Source organism: Megascapheus bottae, chromosome 33 (genome assembly GCF_031878675.1).
Source record: "Megascapheus bottae isolate mThoBot1 chromosome 33, mThoBot2.hap1, whole genome shotgun sequence".
NCBI classification, from domain to species: Eukaryota; Metazoa; Chordata; class Mammalia; order Rodentia; family Geomyidae; genus Megascapheus; species Megascapheus bottae.
The window spans coordinates 7,702,700-7,724,914 of record NC_143541.1 but is presented as its reverse complement, the minus strand read 5'-3'; the positions used below and the strand labels follow the sequence as shown (position 1 = coordinate 7,724,914).

General features: G+C 58.6%; 1 protein-coding gene across 1 annotated transcript in view; it reads left to right on the top strand.

Moving 5' to 3' along the window:
• Fgd5 (FYVE, RhoGEF and PH domain containing 5) overlaps nt 1-22,215 on the top strand; it is a 41,681-nt gene that overhangs the window by 8,576 nt on the left and 10,890 nt on the right. Inside the window, exons 3-9 of the mRNA XM_090324019.1 lie at nt 13,732-13,861; nt 18,321-18,379; nt 18,493-18,523; nt 20,960-21,117; nt 21,226-21,382; nt 21,474-21,564; nt 21,968-22,018. Coding sequence (XP_090180145.1) covers nt 13,732-13,861; nt 18,321-18,379; nt 18,493-18,523; nt 20,960-21,117; nt 21,226-21,382; nt 21,474-21,564; nt 21,968-22,018 — 677 coding nt within the window. The remainder of the gene's footprint in view (nt 1-13,731; nt 13,862-18,320; nt 18,380-18,492; nt 18,524-20,959; nt 21,118-21,225; nt 21,383-21,473; nt 21,565-21,967; nt 22,019-22,215) is intronic.

The window sequence follows — 22,215 nt, the reverse complement described above, 5'->3', positions numbered from 1 at the left end:
CCAGGACACCCCAGCGGGACTGGGCAGGGGGTCTGATGCCAGCCACCTGGTCTTCACCCAGATGCTTTCTCGGAGGCAGCCGTGCCTCCTCCTCTTGAAGGAGGCTGGGTTGAAGGGCCAGGATCCAGTTAGCCTTGGTTGTTGTTGGTGGTGTTTTTTCTTTCCAGAATGCTGTCTCCTGCTGCTAGCATTACGTTATGTCCCTCGGGCTGGCTCGCTCTGGGTCCTGGGTGTGAGGGCCTGCACTCCCCCGCTGTCAGCGTGGCCAACAGAGAGGTGCCGTGTCCCTCTGACTGTAGAGGGGGCCCGTGGCTAGAATTTGGGAGCTGGCTGCAGTGGGACTTGGTGGAGGGGTGGAAGACAGAGGCGAGGGGGCCTCATGAGGGACGTCGCACTGTGGCTAGTGACCTTACATGCCACCACCTGGTTGGAAGGGGGCGGGGGCGTGCTGTGATGGTGGCTGGGCATTGCAAAGGGTGCTTGGTTGGCAGGTGGAGCCTGGAGGGCACTGATGGATGGGCAGCCAGGGGTTAAGCTCCAGGGTCATGGCAAAGGCCCGGATGTAGAAAATCAAGCAAGAGCCACGGCTTTGGGAGGCAGAATGGAGGTCTGGCCATGGCTTATGCATGGCAACCCTTGGCCTCCTGTTCCACCTGTCCATCCGTCCATCTGTCCGTCCGTGCGTCCACTCCAGGACTCTGAAAGTGTGTGTCTGCCTTACGTCTCTCTTCCCTTTCTCTTGCTTATCCATGCTAATCCATCGAGTCCCAAAAAGTAGAGCTTGTGTTGCTTTCTCATAAATGACAGAGAAAAAAGTCAGAAAAATTCAGTCTTTGAAATAAAAGCTGGAGGCGAGTCCACTGCCTAGAGCTGGCAGAGGGGAGAGCGTGTGTGCAGACCATGCCAGGGACCCACTGCAGGGAAGGCCCACGCCCAGTACAGGAGCCGGTGTCAGAGCCTGCCCTCCTTCCTCCTCCTCCCCACCCCACCCCCACCATCTTCCTCCCTCCCTCCATGTAGCCATGCACCCCGCTGCCTCCTCCGCACCTGCAGCCTCTCCACAGGACACCGGCTACAGTATTTTGCCCAAGTGGTTCCTGGCTTTTATTTATTTATCTTCCGTTGTGGCAGACAGAGTGCACCCACACATGCAGCAAGCAAGGTGATCAGAAGTGCGTGAGTGTGTGCTGGTGGCCTGCAGTGGCAGAGTGTGACTGGCAGGCAGACTTGGGATGGCACCTGAACCTCTCTGCAGCCCACTTGTGCTGGGGCCACACCGCTGGCAGATCTTGGTGTCCTTATAGTCGCTTGCCGGCCCGTGCCTTCCTATCACGGTTATTACATTTTTGACAAATGAACTCACACGGAGCTTTCATTATGTTTCATTGGAAGGACCTGAAACTGCCATAAAAATTATTATAATCTCAAGGCCGCCACATCCAAATGCGTGCAGATGCACTTCTTGTTGAAATTGACTAATGAGAATATTCGGTTTTTAATTTTCTGACTTAAAATAATACCATCTGCAGCTGTTTCTTTTAGCAATAATTTTTAATTAAATGCAATAAAACTTACAGGGAAGGACCCTAATAAGAAAATCACGGCAGGAATGCATTCATTGTAACATTACTAGCACAATATTAAGACCCCCCCCCAACTATTTTATTTTCAACCTGCCACTCTGTAATGTGGAGGCAATCCTGATGAAGTGTCCATCACCGTGAGACTGGGCCTTCATCGAACCAGGGGTTCCCTGTGGGAAGCGGGAAGTTAATTCTCGCTAATTGGAGACAGTCTCGTTGCGTAGATGTGCTCTTGGTAAGATGTCAGCAGTAGCTGGCCATGAGCAGCTGAGCCCAGAGAAGGGGCCAGGCCCTTGTTCTGGTCTGCGGAGTCGGGGTAGGTGGGGTAGCCAGCCGTGAAGGCAGGTGGTGCATTCCTTCAGCCAGCCATTACAGGTGCCTCGGGTCTCCTAATCACACAGCCAGGCATTCTGGCCTGGGCAGAGCTGTGGGTCTGCAGGGAGAGGCCAGCTGAGCACATGCCCCACTCCCTGTCAGTACCATTGCTGCTGAGACAGAGAGAAGGAAGCACTGCGGGAAGGGGCGTGTTAACAGGGTGGGCAGGGACGGCTTCTCTGAGGAGGGGACACGGGAAAGTAAATGAGATGAGCAGACATCTTGGGGACAGCATCCAGGGAGGAGGAACAGCAGGGCAAAGGCCCTTTGTCCTGAGTCTGGAGTCCCTTCTGGGGTTTGTGGACAGGCAGAAGACTGGTGAAGTTGGAGTGCAGAAAGTGGCAGTCAGAGTAAAGGCGATGGGGGTGGGGAGGGCCTGGGGGGGGTCACCTGAGAGAGGGACAGTGTTGAGGGGCAGCGGTCTCTGTGGGTGGTACAGCCATTTTGGCCGCTCAGACGGGTTCTCCGAATGAGGCTTGGGGTCTGCCTGTGCCAGAGCAACTGGGGATGTGCCCTTCAGGCCTCTCCCTCCCGTGCCGGCTCTGAAATGTGGGAATCCAAGTTGCCTCTGAGTCTCTTTCTGGAAGACTTAGGATGCCCTCCCCCACCCCGAGGGAGAGAAGGAGGCTCGGGTGCTTGGAAGAACTAAAAAGGGATGTGCTGAATTTGGCACGATTTACTCTCCAACAGTAGGGGGTCAGGGATGGTTTTAGAGCAGTCTGTGTTGCCAGCTCTGTGGATGGAGTATAGGAAAGGAGCCCCACATGCTGGCGTTGGAACAGATGGGGGCATGGCACAGGGACCCATGGTTCAACCCCAGAGGTGTGCTGTCACCCAGCCATGACGCTGCACTGCGCCTCAGAGCAGCGGGCAGAGCTCTGGACCCCTCCGTGGCACGCTTGCTTTCTGATGGTTATTTTGGAGATGGAATCTCTTAGACTTGCCTGCCCCGACACCTCACGCTAACATTCTCTAGGTATCAATCTCCTCAGAAGTAGCTAGGATTACAGGTGCCAGCTGCTCATGCCTGGCAGAAAAATGTACTGGGTCCTTAGCCTTTCTTCAAGGCACTTGGGATGCAGGGTGAGGCACTGAAGGCTTGACTCAAGTGGTAAAGCACCAGCTGAGCAAGCAAGCTGAAAGCACGAGGCTTTGAGTTCAAACCCCAATCAATGCCAGTCTTCTACAGACCCTCCACTGGGCCTTCTGAACCCTGCCCACTCTCTGTGCCCTCGGGGAGTGGACACTGTCTGGAGGCAGGCCCAGATGTCCCGTTACTGGTCATTAAAGTCAGCTCTGCTAAGCGTGGTCAGGACTCGACCACTGACAGCGAGAGCATGGGCTTGGTCCTTAGTCTGGTCCTGGGTGAAGTTGGCAGAGGGAGGAATGGGGAGGAATAAGAAAGGCCCTGTAAAGGAAGGCACATTTCTGCTTCTGTTTGTCATGGGGGGGGGGGCGGCTCAAAGCAGGGAATTGATTGGCCCGAGGCTACTGAGTGCCAAGAGAAGCCGGGAGTGACAGGCTCCTCTATCCTACATCGGCACTCCTAAGTCCACTGTCCCCTTTCTTGCAGGCAGTGTCTGCTGGCAGCAGGGGGAAGACTTTCCAGCCTCAAGCTCCCAGCTTGGGGGAGCAGCAGAGGCCAGCAAAGTCAGGCTACCAGGAGCCGCTTGACCCTGGGGTTAGGCTGGTGTCCAGTCTGCCTTGTCCCCTGCAGAGGGGCCCAGGAGGCCACATCCCCAAGCTGCATGCCCAGGTGATGGGCAGGCCAGTTCAAGCCATGGGGAGGGCACTCTCACATGACGCTGGCATTGCCTAGGTTTTGCTGCTCTCAGAACCCCAGCCCCAGTCTCCATCTGCCCATCTTGTCCCTCTTTGGCCTCACAGGGGCGGGTTTCCATATGAAGCCCCGTCCCGTGTGGACTCACCGGCTCCATATAAGCGGGAAAGGTTTTTGTGGTGGACCCTGTGAACCCCCGAGCTGAGTTATAAAGCCTGCTCTCCCTCTGGGAGCGGGACAGGGCCCAGGGAGGCTCCTGTCTTACAGCTGGGTTCCTTGACTGCCTGCTGCTGGCTCTGTAACCCTTGTGCTCTGATCCACGTTCTGAGCCCGTTCTCCTGTTTTCGTGATGAAGCTGGGTGCTGTGTTGAGAGTGCAGGGGCCCATTTGCCATCTACCGCTGCAGCTTCTGCTCATGCAGTGCCTTACATAACCTTCACTTTTCTCCCTCAGCTTGCAAGGGGAGGAGCCCTGAGGCTCAGCCAGGTTCTCTGCTTCTTAGGGTCTCAGGAGGCCAGAGTCAAGGTGTCAGCTGATAGTGGAGCACGCGCGGAGGAAGGGCCTCTTGGTAGAGCCAGACTTCAGGTTTGTCTCCTTGGCGAGATGGCAGGCCCGTGCCAGCACAGTGCTCCCAGAGGGCAGCCCCCCCACCCCCGGTCATTACAGGCCCCGCTCCGCCAGTGTCTCAGCCACGGGGGCTGGAATGAGGGGCACCAGTCCAGGGACGGGGGCTGCTGTCGGAAGGGGCTCTGGAGTGTGGGTGGCCGCTGGCCCTCCATGCCCCTCAGTCCCCACTGAGCTTCTCCCCGATGCTTCACCTCTTCTTGCCTGGTGAGCAGACTGCCTGTGAACAAGTCGGGGCTCTGAGACAGAGGGGCCTGCTGGGAGGGGGCGCAGATGAACAGGTAAGGAGCTCATTCCTTTACGCTAAGGTTTCAGGAAGCTACAGGAAAGGCCGCAGAGCAGAGGGCACGGATAGAACTGAGGACTGTCCTTTCTCCCTTATCGGGAAAGGACACGCTTGCAGCACTGTGCACGTGGGGAGGAGCCTGAGCGGGTCCCAGGAAGGGCCGCAGCTGTGATTGAGGGGCTCCTCAGTCACCCCCTGCCTCCCCCAGGGTGCAGGGCGTTGAGGTTGGGTTTCTGCCATCCGTTCTCCTTGAAGAGGACTCTGGTCATGCTGAAACCCAGATGTTTGGCGCAGAGCTTGGCTAAGTGTTAAGTCTGGGTGCTTTGTCCTGGAAAGGCATCCCAGCTTGCCAGGACCCGGAGAGACATGACTGCATGTCCCTATGTTTTACTGCCAAGTTGTCCTCAGTGCAACTGGCGGTGTCCCCACCCGGACCCTCCCCCCAGGACTCCGGGGGGCCACCACTCTTCTGAGTGCAGATCTCAGGACCACATCCACGCCTTGTCCCTGAGCACGTGACCAGCTGCCCAGGGGACGGGCACTTCTAAGAGTTGCCTTCACCCATCCCAGCACACAGACCAGCCCAGTCACCGATACCAGCCCCTGGGTGTCTGACCCCAACCTGAGCCCCACCCTGCTTCCTGTGAGGGCTCCTCTCTCTCCCCCTACCCAGCTGTTCCAGACCCCCTCCCCATCTCTCAGAACCAGTCACTGGGTTCTGTCTTGGTCCTGGGCACAAACCAAGTATCTGAGGTCTTTGCTCTGCCCAGCATCTGCCCTGTAGGTATCTGTTCTGTATCCTGACCAGGGTCTATGCCCTGCCCTGCCCATGGCTGTTCTGTGCCCACCTCCTCCAGGACACAGACGGGCTGTCCTTCAAGCCCGTTGTCCCCTTTGGCTTGGAGCTGCATCTTCCCTGACCCTACGGTGGGTCTGTTCTGTTGACCCCGCCCAGGTGCACTCCTGTTGCTGGCCTTGTGGCTAGGAATGTGCCCTCAGGTCCTGGATCCCCTCCACACTGTGTTTTCCAGGGTCTTAGCTCTGTGGGCGTCTTGCCGGCTGACTCAGAGTGGGTGAAGTGGGGAGAGAGGACAGGGACCTGGGCCCATCATTCTGGTGGTCCCTCCCGCCAGCCTGCCCAGCCTGCTTCCTCAGCACTCTGGAGAGAATGCAAGGCCCTCATGTGTTTGTTGTATTTATCAAGTGAAATCCTACGTTTCTTAATTTAAAATCTCAGGGGATGCATCCCTTGTGTTTCTTCAAGAACAAGTGACTAAATCGGTTGTCTGTGTTCTCTTCGCTAGATTTATTGTGTTTCTTTTTAGAGTGTGGTTTGGATGGAAAGCAGGGTCCCATCCTAAACATAGCACAGCCTTGGCCCACCATGAGCGGAGCTGCTCCATGTGGCCGAGGGCTTGGAGTGAGGGAAGAAAAAGGGGCTCAGGTGCTGTGCCAGATGCTTCTATGCAGGGTTCTTCCAGCCTCGGACCTGGCCTGGGCTCCTTGCTCCCCTCAGTGGACGCCCTCTGCAGACTGCCCTCCACCCTCCCATACAGGGACCTGCTGGAGTCTACACCAGAGAGTCCCCTCTCTGCCCCCAATCTTGGGACAAGGAGCCAGTCCAAGGATATGGAAGGAGCACACCACCAAGCCTGTACCTCTGTGTCCAAAAGGCTCGCCTGCTTTCCCTTGAGTTTCCTAGCAAAGAAACCAAGGCCCAGAAAGAGGCATGGCCGCCCAAGGGAATTTCCTCTTCTCCCTGCAGAGCATTTGAGAGAAGTGACTGGAAGGAGGAAAGGCTTGGTGTGGCTCTTCGGCTCTTGAGCCTGTGGCAAGGGGGACATCTGGGTAGAGGGGCGTGCTAAGGAGACCCCTCACTTCAAGGCAGCCAGGATGCAGAGTGGGGATGGAGGGAGGGAGGGAGAGGTTGAGCGAGAGAAGAGCAGGAGACCTGACCTTCCCTGGAGGCCTCAGTGACCTCAGCCAGGCCCCTCCCCTGGGCTGCCCCACTCTGCATGCATCCTTGGAGAGGAAATCCATCTGGTCATCTCTCTTCTGGGCCACCAGCTGGGGACCAAATCCTCTACACACAAGCCTTACCAAACCCTACCACCGGGCTGCCCAGCCAAGGGAGCTGAGATTTGGGCTGGAGTCTCCTGACAATTCAGCTAAGGTAGCTGAAACCCTCATATGTGCCTTTAGAGAATCTTCCATTAAAACCTCATGGATGTGGGGTACCGTCAGCAGCGACCCCAGTTCTCAGGAATCTGTGCTCATTATAGGCCTGCCATGTCCTGTACAGTTTACCCGGAAACAACTTCTTACTGCAGGTGGCTGTTCCTGAACTAGGAAGGGACCATCAGGGACAGCCAGACCAGACACGTAGATGCAGGTTGTAGTGCCCGAATTTCTTGATTTGGGGTTAAACAGGGGTCACCCTGTAGTCCTGGCTACTTGGAAGACTGATATCAGGAGGCACCAGTTCAAATCGAGCCCTGGTACCTGGTGAGACGTGTTCTCAGCCACTATCCGGGCACTGCGGCACAGGACGGGGGGCTTTTGATTGAATCTGAACTTGGGGTGGAGGGAGAGGACAGGAGGCTGTGCTCCTGAAGGCTGGTGCTTGGTATCTGAAGCATCTGTGGGCCTCGCAGTGCAGGCCCACGGGGCCCCAGGGGCCCGTGGGCTCTGGTCATAGACCTTGACACTCAGAACCCTCTGGAGTCACGGTGTGCAGAGCCTGGGTCATGGAGCACAAGTCGTCTGTGGCCCATCCTGACTGGGGTGGGGGGCAGAATGCGCCCTCAAGTCAGGAGAGGGGTTGCTGAGCCAGCTGGTAGAGAGGAAGGCTGGGGTGAGCCCGGGTGTAGCTCCAGAGAAGGGGCCCCCACCCGCAACACTGGGGTCCCTCCACAGATCTCTTCCTCCTTGCTGCTGCATCAAGCCAGGTTCCAAGAAGCCCTTCTCCCAGTCATTAACTGGAGAGAACTGGAGCTGGGGGTGGGCTGTGAGCCCGTGTGGAAGAAAATGTTTCCTGTAGGTTTGGGGGCTCTGGGGCTCTTCTGCCGGGCAGAAAGATGGCTGAGGCGGGGGCATGCCCTCCGGGGCTCTGTGTTTCTGCTCACTGTCACCTTTCCAGCTCTTTCTTTCATCCCAAGCCAGAGTGCTCTGTGGGATGTGCTGTTTCCCCAGCCTGGCATTGTGGCAGTCTGTCCTGGGTGTGTGTGGAGAAGGCGGTGCCAGCTGGCATGGCTGCCATTCTTAGAACCCATGTCTCAAAATAATTACTGACCAGAAAGGCAGGCTTAGCTGCACAGCTCATAAATACTTTCCGAGTCCAACCACGGGTCCCCCACGACACCCAGTCCTCAGCTGGCCCACGCCAGCTCGTGTTCACAGGAGGGAGCTCTGCCCGGGGCACATGAGGCAGCGTAAGGGGAACCCCTCCCCGCCTTCTCTGGAGGGGTGGGCGGCCTGCAAGCCAGAGCAGGGGAAGTTGTGTTGCAGACTGGATCAGAGGGAGATTCCGGACTGCCCATTCTCAGGACCTGCGACGTAAGAGGAGGCTGGATCAGGACTCACCCCGCCCCTCCCCAGGCCTGGGGTTTGCTTTAGTATTACAGGGATGTCACGGCCACCTGGTAGAGGTGTCACAGGGAGTGACATACCTGGCAGGCCCCTGGGGCAAGCTGGCAGCTCTCCGGGTCACCATGAGATTGGAGGACATCAGGAAGGCTTGGGGCTTTGTCACTAAGGGTGTGTTGGGGCCATTTGTTTTTTGTTTCTCTTTTTTTTTGGGGGGGGGGCAGTTTGGCTCCCTCGTTAAATACCTCACAGGAGGCCTTGAAGTTCTCTTGCTCTCCCAGCAGTGGGACAGGGTGTGCAGAGCGGAATCCTTCCAGTTTTCCTATAGGAGGAACCAGAGGCAGAGGCAGGCCGTGTATTTGTTGAAGGTCACAGGCGACTGGCTGACAGAGCAGGACTCCCCACTCCCTTCCGACTCTGAACTCTGGTCGACGGTGGAGAACCAGGGGTTGGAAATCCAGGCAGCCCCTTCCAAGCCTATACTTCTGACCCATTCTTGCTTTCCAGGGCTCCTGGGTAGGGCTGGTGTATGAAGATTCTGCACCGTGGACATGCCTGGGGTGTGATCCTGTACTGGGGTTCAGAGATGAGTGATGCTGACCCCACATCTTGCCCTGGGCTTACCTTATAACCCAAGGCCAGGCCCTCCTCTCCCTCCTCTGCAGCCTGCTTGGCTCGCCTGTGCTGGGGGTTACCCGCTGTCTGGCTCTAGCGCTGGGTGATGTTGCTCTGGCCCCTGGGAAGGTCCAGGGTGCGGGGAAGCTAGCTGGAGCCCCGGCCAGCCATTGTGTCCTGGGCTCTGTCAGCAGCTGGGTGTGGCCCGGCACTGCCAGACCCTCCCTGGGAAGGAAGTGTCCCTGTTTACAGGAAATGCAGGACAAGGCCTGGGAGGTGTGTGGAGGAGGGGCGGCCAGCCATTCTCAGCCCTGAAGACGTGTCTGGGCCCTGGTGGGGCCCCAGGTGGGTGGCCCTCTTCCCACCCTAAGGACCAGGCGTTTTGTTGTGGAAGAAAAATATTCCATATCCATATCCAAGGCAGTCCCACCCCGTCCAACACCCTTCCTCTTCTGAGATAGCCTCACCCGAGTGCCTTTCAGGGGACCCGGGCATGGTGGCCCCGGCTTGCTCTTAGGAAAACTCCTGAGTAGCCAAGACAGGCTTCCTGGAGGAGCCACGCTGGGCTCGAAAGCCAAGGTTCTCAGCTAGGAGGTCTGGCGGCTGGGCAGAGATCAAGTCAGCAAACTTCTCCAAGATGTCCATTCTCCTGGGGCCTGGGGCCAGGCTGAAGAGGACGCCACCCTTGCCCTAGGGAGCTCGTAAAGCCCTTTGAGAGAAGGCCAGGAATCTGACAATGCTTCTTCCCTGCTTGAGGGAGGATTAGGAGGCAGGTGGGCCATGAGATCATCTGTCTGTCTGTTTGTTTGTCTGTCTGTCCGGGCCTGTGTGGTGGGTTCTCTGTAGGCCCCATCTGGACAGCCTGTTCCGCTCCACGTGGCCCCCGTGTGCTTGTGTCAAGCCTGTGACCTCCTCTCCATCAGGCCTCGAGGCCCAGACTCCCACACAAGCCGTCTCCTTGCTGTCCTCATGGAACAGGTGTGCCCAGAAGCTTCCACCGAGAACCTTGCTCGTGGCTCTGCTGTGTGGGTGATAGGGCACTCAGAAGCAAGTGATTAAACCTCAGAAAGCCTCAGCTTACTCCCTGCGTGGAGATAATGACAGTGTTCCTCCTGCTAAGCTGCCTTGGGGACCAGGCCTGCTGTCCCTGCAGCTGCTGGGTGTCTGGCTGTAGCACACAGACCAGCCCCTAAGAAGGCAGCTCTGGATCCCTACCTACTGTTATCAGCTCCATTCCGCACCTGTGTCTCTTTTTGAGATTTTTGGATGTGACTAGCCACCAGAGAGAGAGGAGGTGCAGGGAGAATGAAGGCACACAGAGGAGGAGGCCGAGAAAGAGAGGAGGCACGGGGAGAGAAGAGGCTTGGGTGGCACCTGCTGTGGCCGGGCTGGATGGCTGCTGAGCCCAGGCTGTGCAGAGGGGAGGGGAGGGAGGAAAAAGGACTGGTTTGAGGTCATCTCCCGTGAACACGATCCTCACCCCAGCGTAGCTCCTGCAGCTCTGGCCGTGCTGTGTGCTGCAGGGTTCGCATCCTCACGGGTGCTGGTGCTGAGGTGAGGACAGCTCCACCCCCTGCTTCTCCTGTTATTCTGAGCCCAGAGCAGAGAAAGGGGGACAGTGGTGTCCCCGCTTCTGCCTTCTGCACAGGAGGCCTGTGGAGGAAAATAAAGTGACCAGTGGCCTGACATACAGGGACACGAGGGGACAGAGCTTCTCAGCCTTGGATGTATACCCTCAGACAGTCGTGGTGGGAAAGGTGTCTTCTTTACAAGAAAGCTCAGCCCATATTCCATGCCGACCAGGACTGAGATGGTACTGGAGGTCAGGTGGGGCGGCGCTGTGCGCTGAGTTTCTGAGCTGCATCTTCAGTTCACGTACTCGCCGATTTCTGTGTCATCTCTGGGGGCCCTCGTGTAAACCCTGGGAATGGAGGTGTCCGTATCGTTATCCAGTCCATTCAGGATTGCTGGGACCTGTGGTCATTGGGCAGATAAGCAACAGAACTGTGCCCAGCTTCAGTCCAAGCCAGGCACCGATGGCATGGCTGGTACTCAGAACCACACACCCAGGCACTGACTCTGCTGCCCGTGTCAGCACAGAGAGTTCCAGGTGGCTGTGTGTTGGTCAGATTTCTGTCACTGTCACAAAACACCCGAGAGAACTTAGAACACGTGTTTCTGACTCACGGGATTGGAGATCACATGGTCCAGTCACTTTGGGCCCCATGATCCTTGTGCCCCAGTGCGAGGGCTCTGCTAGATGTGGAGAAATCTGCGCCTTGCAGGGCTACAGGAGGGGCAGGGAATGTATGGTGGCTATGTCCCTGGTACACAGCTGGCCTTCCAGCTGCGAGGCAGCGTGACTGTGAGACAGAGCAACTCCCCTGTGGCTTGTGCCCCTGAGAGCACAGGTCTACGCCAGGTCTTGAGTGTGAACACCCCTGCTGCATCCCTCACAGCAGCACAAGTGCAGACCCTCGAAATGTCCACCCGCAGCAGAGCGCATAGACAGAAACATAGCCCATCTGTGCGGTGGCGTCTTACCCATCCGGGGTGAAGTGCTGCTACCCTCATGTTGCCAAACCTCGAGACCCTTGAGCTGAGTGAAGGAAGTGAGTCTGCCTCTTTCAGTTCCACTGAGGTCCAGGATAGGAAGTCTGAGAGACAGGAGGAGAGGGTGCACCCCCTTTAGTCCCCGCTGCTCAGGAGGTGAGGTTAGGAGAATCGTAGCTGAGGCCCTGCCTGAAAAACAAAAACAAAAAAGTAAGAGGCCTGGGGACATGGCTCAAGTGACAGAGCAGTTGCCATCACAAGGCCCTCAGTTTAGTTCTTAGTGTCACCAAAAAAAAAAAGAAAGAAAAGAAGTAGGGGCAGGGTTGCTCAGAGGGTTAAAGGGGGGTTGCTTGGGGCACCCCAAGAGAGGTGCATGTGCTCTGGAGGTGCTAAAAAATCAATGAATGACAGCCTTGGACTGGGGAAGTCTCTTGGTGTGTGGATCCTGTCTCATTCAAGTGGTGTAAGAAAGCCAACAGTCCTGTAAACGTCGACTCTGCCCACTGTGCTTAAGGACGTCACAGGTCACAGCAAGAATGACCTGGGCTTTTACTCAGTGAGACATGGAAATCGCCTTTTCTGAAAAGCCTCCCCTTCTCGCTGTTTCTGGGAACCATTAAAGGCTGTCCCTTGGCTGACCCTTCCTGGAGGAACGGAGTGGGGCGCCCAGCTCTCTCCAGACGTGAGGCTGCCCCAGGCCGCCGCTCAGAGCCTGGCCCCGGCCAGCCGGCCTGGCGAACCACGCGGGCAGCCGCCCCGGATGCAGTGGCTCACTTCGGGGGTTTAATGCTTTCGTCCCTCAGTCCACATCCACTTCTGCTTTACAGATGTGGAAACTGAGGCCCAGCAGGCTTGTTCCAAAAGCCCGAATTTCATGGTGCATGGGTGGGGGTTCCCAGCCACGTGAAAGGCCCGCCGTGGGCAGCGTCTGGCCACCTGGGAATGGCAGAGGGCAGCTTTGAGCACCAAGGAGATGCCTGGACTGCAGGGGCCATGGAGCAGGCCTGGAGCTCCGGGACTCCAGGGCTGAGGGAGGGTGGGGGAGTCCTCCCCACCGCCCCTCCCACGTCTGCCCACCCTTCTGCCCTCTCCTTCCTCTGAGCTCCCTGCTGGGCTGATCCAGCTGTGAGCTGGCCGGCTGAGGTCTGGCCTCGGTATCTCCGGGGAGGAGATGCCTTCTCCATGAGTGAGGGCTTGGCCCCTTTGGCTGGGCTGGGCGTCCGGGCAGGCTTGGAGAGCAGGAACTTCGTGCTCAGGGCTGGGCGCAGTTACGTAGCGTTGTCCCCCACGTGGGGACACGTGTCCTCCTGTGACTTCAGGGGTTTAAGATAATGGCTTCTAACAACCTTGATTTCTGCTCGCTCTGGAGCTCAGGGGGCGGGGGAGGTGGTCAGTCTGGAGCTCAGGGGGCGGGGGAGGTGGTCAGTCTGGAGAGTTGGCACTCAGCTGTCCTGTGGGCTCCGCCAGCCTAGCCAGAAAAGACCTGCTCCACGCCAGACAGACGCCACCTCACCACCGTGTTCCCCTTCAGTCCCCGTTATCCCCACCCACGTGTAGAGAGGAGACACGGGTGAGTGACTTCCTTCTCTCTGAGCCTCTTGGTCATTAGACTTAGAAGCTGAACCACCGGGCCCTGTGCCCCTTCCCTGGCATGTGCTGTGGTCACATGATCCTGCAGGGACCACATGTCGAGGCACAGCAGGTAGAAAGGACGTGTGAGGTGCTCCGGGGATGGCCCTGCAGCCCCGAGTGTCCCCCAGACGCCTGCACTCGTGCCTCCTTGTCAGCTGGCCTGGTCAGCGTGCTGTGACCATCTTCGTGCCAGCCCCACGCAGTGGGCACCCATCAGGCCTTTCTGAATAAAGGAGCAAGTGGCTTGGTGGGAGGGAGGGAGGAAAAGAAGGAAGGAAGGAAGGGAGGGAGGGAGGGAGGGAGGGAGGGAGGGCAGATGCTCACGTGAGGTAGCAGTCTCCAAGTAGTCCAGGTGGAAAGTTGGCCTAGCTGATGGCAAGGCCAGAGGACGCAGGCCACCGAGGGCAGACACTGCTGTGGGGCCTGGCTCTACGTGTTCGCCCAGCGGTGATGTTGAATGCCTGGTACCTCAGGTGAGCCCGGGTCTTTCCCTGCTGCCTGTCTTTGGTAGCACCTATTAAGGTGCTCACTGGGGCTGCAGAGGGCCTGGCACGGGGAGGCCTGGCACAGAGGCCAGTGTGGCCTGGCTGCACCTGTGCAGGGCCACAGCTCACATTTGCTAAGAGTTGATGGCATGGCCGGGTCCCCTCCCTTCGTCACTAGATCAACGCTAACCCTCTGTCCTCCTCTCTGCCCAGTGCCTACACGGAACCCTATAAGGTCTGTCCCATCTCCGTGTCCCCCAGAGACGACGTCACATCGGATGAAGAGCAGGGCAGCTCAGAAGAGGAGGAGAGCACCCCAAGAGACCCCAGCCTTGCCCCCAAGGTAGGCAGCCCCAGGGCAGGGGCCAGGCATGGGAGGGTGTGAGAGGAGGGGGTGGAAGGAGGACTGAAAGGGCTCCCATCTCCTGTGCTGCATGAGCAAGCTGGAGGTGCTGGGGGCCCCGGCCCCATCCTGACGCTGGGTCCGAAGGCAGCAGGTGGGCAGCTCTAAGAAGCCCTGCGGCGTGGCCCTGCCCGTGGCAGGAGGCTGGCTGGCCGCTCCCACACACCCCAGACGTGGGAAGTATGAGGGCTCTCCAGGGCCGCAGCACCACCGCTGGCCTTTTCTGCTTCTGTGGCACTGAGGAATGGAATCCAGGGTTTCATGCATACTAGGCAAGCACTCTACCACGCGGCCACATTCTCAGCCCTGAACTTTTACAGTCAAGGCCGGTGCTCTACCATTTGAGCCACAGCTCCACTTCTGGCTTTTTTTTTTTTTGGTGGTCCTTTAATTGGAGATAAAAGTCTCATAGACTTTCTGGCCCAGGCTGGCTTTGAACCTCAGTCCTCTGCTCTCAGTCTCTTGAATGGCTAGGATGCCAGGCGTGAGGCTCTGGTGGCGTGGTTTAGGCCACATTGGCTCTGGGTGTCCTAGGGGTTTGTTCTCAGCTGTGCACATCCACACGGTGGGGGGGGGGGGACCCGATCTTTGATTTTCAGACGTTGAGACCTGCCACAGTTTCCACAGCAGCTGTTTATTCCTTGTTACATACAGAAGGGTTCTGCCTGCTTTCCCCGCTCCTGGTTTCCCAAGGCCTGATTGTCCTGGCTTAGTCTCACACGCCTGTGCTCGGGCAGTGGCATTTCCAGGGCAACCATACTGACTATCCCACCCTCCTCGGAAGCCCACAGACACTGAGTCTCAGCCCGTGGGAAACAGCGTGGCCCTCTTGTGTTTGTCGCGCTGGATGTTGGCACCAGATTTGAGTCCCTGGTATTGTGTGTTCTTATTGCTAGATCCCATACACAGACCAAATAAAACCCAGCTGGCTACCTCGGCCCTTGGCCAGGCATTGCAAAGGATGTGAAAACAAGTTCTGTCTTCCCTTTCGCCAACCCTAGGGCGTTTGCCTTGCCATTTCTTCCGCTGAGCATTCTTTTCGTCCTCCGTGTGGCTGGCCGCAGGGCTCGTGTGAAATGTTACGTCGTCAGGGAGACCTCCCCAGCCTCCGTGCAGTCTGTCAGAGCATCCCTGCTTACTTCCTCGTGCTGTAACTTACTCTCTGTTTTCCTGTCTGTTGGCATACCGCTTGCCTTCCCCAGAAGGGTAGGCACCACGTGTCTTCTTCACAGCTGTGTCCTTGCTGCCTGGCACATAGAAAAGCATGCAGCCGAGTGCATCACGTAAACTAATAGACAGCCAAATGCATCAGACTCACTGTTGCAGGAAAGTAGACACAGCAGTACCTGATGGTTTAATGAAATGGAGATGCGTGCATGGCTCCACGTAAGGCTCTCTGCTCAGTGAGTGCATGGTGGCAGCAAGTCGGCCCTGCATCTTTATTGTCTTCTGCATTGCTCCAGCTCCCCAGTCATGTGGGAAGCTGCAAGGCTGCTGGTTCTGCCAAGGACCTTTGTAGTTTGAGCTTCTGGAAGGACCCTGTGTGCGTGTTTGTGTGTGTGTGCCATGTATCTGTATCTGTCTATCAGTCAGTCTGTCAGGGACTCAGGGGCAGGGGTTTGAGGGTGAGGACGGCTTAGAGCTCTGTGCGTGGGAGAGCTTCACGCGTGGTCCAGCATCCCGTTTGGCTCCAGAGGCCTGGGGTTTGTGCCACGTGGCTGTCATCCTGGCTTTTCCCTGCCCCCTTTCTCCATGTTGTCTGCAGCTCTGCAGGCCCACGAGGCCTGAATGTGGGGAAAGAAGTGGTGAAGACCTGGGTTTGTTGCCCCTTCCTAGTCCACAGAGCAGAGGAGAAAGACTATGTGGCTTGTGGACCTTCTGGGGCTCCGTGGTCTGCCTCATCATGCCAGCATGGCATCCTCTGTGACCTTACCTTAGCAAGGAAGGGCTGGGCCATTCGTGTCCTGTGCCCACAGGACTCAGAATGTTTGCCATCAGGCCCTGCTTCCCTCAGAGAGGCAGCGCAGGGCTCAGAGTCCTCTATCTCCCCAGGGTCCCCACGTCACAAAGTAGACGTGAACACACTTCACATCTCTTCACCTGGTCTCAGGCACATGCCCGTGATCCACGCTTTCCAGAAGGCTGAGAACGGGGGGATCACAGCTGCAGGTCAGCTGGGCAGAAAAGTCCCCAAGACCCCCTCCCAGGGGAGTGGTGTGGTGGTGTATGGCTGTCACCGCACTGTAGCAGAGCCAATTGGGTCTTCAGGACGTTTATTGCCTGGGCTGACCTTGAACCGTGATCCCTTCATCTCTGCCTCCCCAGTAGTTAGGATGACAGGAGAGAAACCATAAACCAAGAAACGACTACCAGGAGGAGTGGCTTTGGACGATGGTTTCAGTGAATGTGGCTGGGTCATGTGTGTGCCCCCCCTCCTTGGCCCGGCTCAGCTCACTGGACTGTGTGTGCTGGGAAAGGGAGGCCTTTCTGAACCTCAGAGGTCCTGAGACCACAGTGGGGAGCTGCTCACAGGTGGGAAACCAGGGGCAGAGGCAGAAGACAGGGCCCCACCCCCTGGAGGAGGGACCGTTCCCGCACCTGCTCCATCCCCCATCCCCCCCACCCCACCCCCCACCAAGGAAGGACCATCCTGCCAACCTGTGCTGTGCCAGCAACCGGAGCCCCTCTGGGGATAGCCCCAGGCAGGGGTGGCACAGGCCCGTGGCCACAGTCTGAGAACTGTGTGTGACACGGTGTCCCTCCAAGCTCCTGGAGGAGCCTGCTTCCAGAAGTCTGTCTCTGGACTCCAGAGTCAACCTCGGGTTCATTTCCTGCTTAAACAAACAGCTCCATTAAGTGGCCTAGTTGGGCGCCGCCCAGAAGCGGCTTCTCTGGGGCCTTGGGCACCCAGCCTGCCAGCCGCCCTCCTTGGCTGTCTGGCAAGGACTCATCCATCATAGCTAGACTCCTGGAGCAGGCCTGCCCGCGCGTCCTTCCCGAGGCTGGCGGGAGGGACGTGCTGGTGGCCGCGTCCCCGGTGCTGGTGGAGCAGAGCAGTGACGTCACCCGTGCCCATCATCACACTGGCTGCCAGCGCGTGGGGACGTGCGGCCACTTCTACGTGAAGCCACCGACATTGGCTTACACCGCGGAGGGGCCAGGTGGGCAAGGATCACTGTGCCCCCTGCCCTGAGTCCCCTGCCCTGAGCCCAGAGGAAGCAGGCCTGTCCCCACAAGGCCCCCCATGCTGGAGGACAGGTGTCCCAAGGGATAGCCACCACCCAAGAACCCCAATGCTGTTGATTCATCCCCCGTGCACCACCCCCTCCCCCCCCGCCATTCATAACTTCTCATTTTTGCTTCCATTTTATTTTGACCCAGGGTCTTTCTGTATATCCTAGTCTGGCCTCAAACCCTTGAGCCTCTTGCCTCTGCCTCCTACATAGCTAGGACTACTGGTGGGTGACACCACCTCTGGCTTTATGTAATGTGGTGCTGGGATGTGAACCCTGGCCTTGCACGTGCTAGACAGATGCTCTGCTGGTCAGGGCCACGCCCCCAGCTCTCGTGGACTTTTTTTTTTTTTTCTTTTGCCAGTCCTGGGCTTGGGCTCAGGGCCTGAGCACTGTCCTTGGACTTTCTCAAGGCTAGAGCTCTACCACTTGAGCCTCAGCACCACTTCCGGCTTTTTGCCATGTATGTGGTACCGAGGAATCGAACCCGGCTCTTCATGCATGCTAGGCAAGCACTCTACCACTAGGCCAAATTCCCGGCCCCCCTCGTGGACATTTTTGACCTGAGATGGATGTTTGAAACCTCATCCATTATTATAAGATACATCAGGGGGCTGGGCGAGGTGGCTCACGCCTGTAATCCTAGCTACTCGGGAGGCTGAGATCTGAGGATCATGGTTCAAAGCCAGCCAAGGCACTAAAGTCCATGACACTCTTCAATTAACCACCAAAAAACTGAAAGTGGCACTGCGGCTCAAGGGGTTGGGTAGTTACCTTGAGCTGAAGAGCTCAGGGACAGCACCCAGGCTAAGGTTCAAATCCCACAACTGACCAAAGGGGCGGGGGAGGGGTAGATGCATCAGGGGCTCTCGTGTTGGAATCCTGGCTACTGTGGCTAAACATCATCTTGTGGGTGGGAGGCAGGAAGAGACCGGGGACCACTGAGGGACCTGTGTGCAAGAGCCAGACACCTGGGGGGATGCCCTGGTACAGAGCGCAGACTGTCCGGGGTCTGGAGACAGGAGGCTGGAGTGCCAAGGTCACGTGATCATGACAGGCTTGGCTTGAGGACAGCATAGGCCTCGGGTGGCGGCCTGCTGGGTGAATCCCCTCCCCAGGGGTGCTCATGGCCACCTGGCCTGCTGATGTCTGCGCTTTCTCTGCAGGTGGAGGGACAGTCCAGGGCCCTTGTCATTGCGCAGGAGCTGCTGTCTTCTGAGAAAGCGTGAGTCGGGGACAGCTGCCTGCCGCCTTGAACTTGTACAGAAAAGCTCACTCCCCCGCCCCTTGTGCTTTTCCAGGGTGAGTTAACACAGCCTCACCCCTTTCCCTCTGCAGGTACGTGCAGATGCTCCAGCACTTAGGCCTGGTGAGTTTATCACTTTAATTGCTGGTTTATAAGGCTGTGGTGTGGGAGGCTGGGAGGCCTTCAGCGAGTGGAGGCGGTTTCTGTTACCAGCTCTGGCCTGGAGCATCTGCGAGTGTCTCTGCCTCCTGAGGGATGTGCCGGGGTCAGGGGGCTCTGGGCGTATGTGTGAATGGACGGATATTGTGGACATGGCTGTGTGATGGAACCCAGAGCTGGGGCCTGTTAGGCAATCCCTGTTCTCCTGAGCTTCCAGCCCCCGTGTCCAGCTCCTCTGAGCTGGGTAAGCCATCTGCACCCTTGCCTCAGCTTGACATCGGGTCTGTTCCCTGTCTTCCTGTCGCGAGGACTGCGCATGTCTGTGGTGGGTAGGCAGTAACATGGAACCCAGAGAGTGACTTGACCTAGAGCTAGGATGGAGGCACAGATCTCCTGCCACTCCAGCCACCCACCATGCTGAGCCTCGGGCATTCAGCTGTGTTCCTAGCCACCAAGTTCCCCAGTGCATGGGTGGCAGCCAGAACCCAGGGATGAGGACAGAGTGCCGCATGACCATCACGGCCTGTCTCTGTCCCAGCCCCTGCCTCGCCATGGGTGGCAAGGGCTCGGCCAAGGGAGGCTGGGTGCCCGGGGCTTTGAGACGTGGAGACGAGGGGAATCTTCTGTTCATCCTGCGTCTTGACAGTTGAGAAGCCACTGGCTGCACAGGTGACCCCTGAAAACACCCCGAGGAGGGAAAAGAGCAAAAGCCCACGAAACCGTGGCCGCGAGCCAGCGGGGAAGCCGCACTGCCCGGTGTAGTCCTCCCCTCAGGCGCCCCCGCCCGAGGGGTGCGGGTTTTGTTGATAGGGGCCTCGGGGGCCCAGACCTCACCCGGGAGCGGGAGGAGAGGAGAGGAGAGCAGTGCGGTGCAGAATCCACAGGAGCTTGGGGTGGAGAGATTTGTGCCAGCCAGGTTTGCAGATGATGTGCCATTGGGACGCGTGGAGAGGCACCGCCAGGCAGGGAAGGAGAAGGGTGCGGGGGCAGGGTGGTTGCTGTGCCCAAATGTGTAAAGGCCCGGAGGTGGTAGTGGGAGGGTGGTCAAACCCCCGGGTATTTCAGAAAGGCAGATGGCAGGCTGAGCCAGGTTCGGGCAGAGGGTCCTACGGCCAGGTGAAGAGCAGGCCGAGAGGCGCCCACAGTGCCAGCCCGGGCTCAGCCATTCCTGGTGCTTAACAAGTCACCTGGCAGTTTGATCAACTCTTGGCCCTTCCATTCCCTTCCCTTTCCCTCCCTCCCTCCCTCCCTCCCTCCCTCCCTTTCTTCCCTTCCTTCCTTCTCTGGAACAAATCACTCTCCTCACACAAGCTGGAAGTTCCTCTGGTCCCTCCTTTTGGTAGAGGCGTCAGAGGCCTATGCCAAAGCCAGTCTGGCCTGGAGGAGACCCGGGGGCCTCACAGCACAGCCTTCCATCTCCACTCTGCCTCCCCGCTGCCGTCTTGCTGTCTAGCATGTAGTCTGGTCTCTGCGTCTGCTCTTCCCCCACACCTGGAACAAGGAAGGGGTGGCCCAGAGCTTGGGGCTGTGGGATATCCGCATGACTGGGCCCGCAGGCCCTCTGTGCAGGAGCAGGGGGAGGGGCCACGAAGGCTGGTGTGTGTCCTGATCCCGTCCTGTGGTTCGCTGTCCTGCCCTTGGGGACTGAGCTGATTCAGAGAATTAATTACCATAGTCTAGCTCCCCAGTGGGTACAGCTGCCCGCCCTGGCCGTCCTCCTCCTTCCTCCTTTCCCCACCCCTGCTGTCACCACCCCTCCACCTGGGCCCCAGGCTCGCTCGATAAACCCTCCTGTCACCCATGCTGTGGGCTTTCCCCACGGCAGACGATGCCCTGTCCACAGCATGTCGGCCACAGCCCAGCCCCGGGGGATGCTGGGACTGTGGTCAGGGCCCTGGGACACTGAGTCTTCTTGTGCTGCTCCAATGGTTTGTAAATTAGGCACAGCAAGCAGTAGTGAATGACAAAGCCACAGTTGTGCCCGTGGCTGCGGTGAGTGTGGCCTGCCTCTCGGCGTCTCCTGTGCACTGTCACTGTGTATGAGAGGAGGCGGGTCAGGCTGCTGGCACTTCCTCTCTGTCCTTGGTAACAAGAAAACTCACCTGTCCACTGGTGCACTTAGGACTCCCTCTGATGCTGTGAGCTATCAGCAAACAACCCCTGGGTCGGGGGCCACTGGGGGTAAAATAAGGGTCTGCCGTGAGCGGTGCTCTCTGCCTGCCAGAGAAGGCAACCCTGGGAGCTGCTGCCGGGCTCCGGCTTCTTGGGGTACAAGTGAGGAAATGGGGTGCTGTGACGCTGGCCCATGGTCCCACGGCCTGGAAGCCTTAGGGCCACTGAAGGGAGCAGGTGCTCAGACCTGTCTCTCCCTCCCCTCCCCACCCCCCCTCCCGGGCACAGGATTTCCACGCCACTGTCATGAGGGCCTTGGATGAGGGGGACCCCGGTGGGGACGCCCTGGCCCAGGAGGAGCTGCGGCGGGGCCTGAGCGAGCTCCTGGCCATCCTTGACCTGCACCGGGGCCTCCTGGAGGAGCTGGAGCAGAGGCTGCTGGACTGGTGAGGCCCAGGGCCCCGGGGGAGGTGGGGACACGGAGGTTACCTTGAGTGACCTCCGCGGTGGCCCCGGGCTGCGTTCCCACTTTCCGTGCCCCTTGGTGGCCGCAGGGAGGCCCAGCCGAAGGTGGCCGACGTGTTCCTGGCGCGGGAGCCGGCCTTTGAGCACCACGCCTCGCACATCCTGCAGTTTGACCGGTACCTGGGGCTGCTGGCCGAGGGCTGCCTGCGCTCGCCCCTGCTGGCCGCCGCCGTGCGTGAGTTCGAGGTAGGCCCCCGTCGTCCGAGCCCCGGGGGCTGAGGGGACGGCGGTGCCCAGCCGAGGCCCAGCTCCCTGACCAGCGTCTTCCCCTCTGAAGCAGCGGAGCCCGCTCGGGGGGCGCTGGAGTGTGGAGCACCAGCTGCTACTCGTGGTCCAGCGCCTCTTCCAGTACCAAGTGCTGCTCACAGGTGGGCCGCGGGCGGGGGCGGGGGGGCTGGCACAGCCGAGCGTCTTGCCTGCTACTAGCTGAGCAGGTCTGCTGAGGGGGGGTGGCATAGCCCTGCCTCTGGGCCTTACAGAGGCACAGGCTGTGCCAGTCGCTTCCCTGCTGGGAAGATGGTGGGTTGAAGAGCATAGCAAGTACAAAGGCCCTGGGGTAAAAACAACCACAATGAAAACTTGGACAGGTTCACGAATAATCCAGACTCAGGCAGAATGGAGTGAGTGAGGCGGAGGGTGGTAATGGGTGGAGCCGCCTGGAAATCAGTGCAGTGGAGGCCATGGGACCTGTCACACAGGGCGAGTGCCACCGTGGAGGTTGGTGGGGTGGGCCTTGCCGGCGTGCTGACTCCTGCCTCTCTCCATTCCCAGACTACTTAAACAACCTGTGCCCAGATTCATCTGAGTACGACAGCACTCAAGGTGAGTGAGAGGCCTCGGGAGCCACCCCTGCACTCTGCCCCTCACCTCAGACACTCCCCAGGTGTCCTGGGGTGACCCCTTTGCTTCTACTCTGGGGAGCCCCAGATACCACGCCATGGCCAAGGAAACTGAGGCAGAGTGGTCAGGGCGCTGTCAGCATCACTTGGGTAGTTATGGGTAGCGCTGCAGTTGGGGTC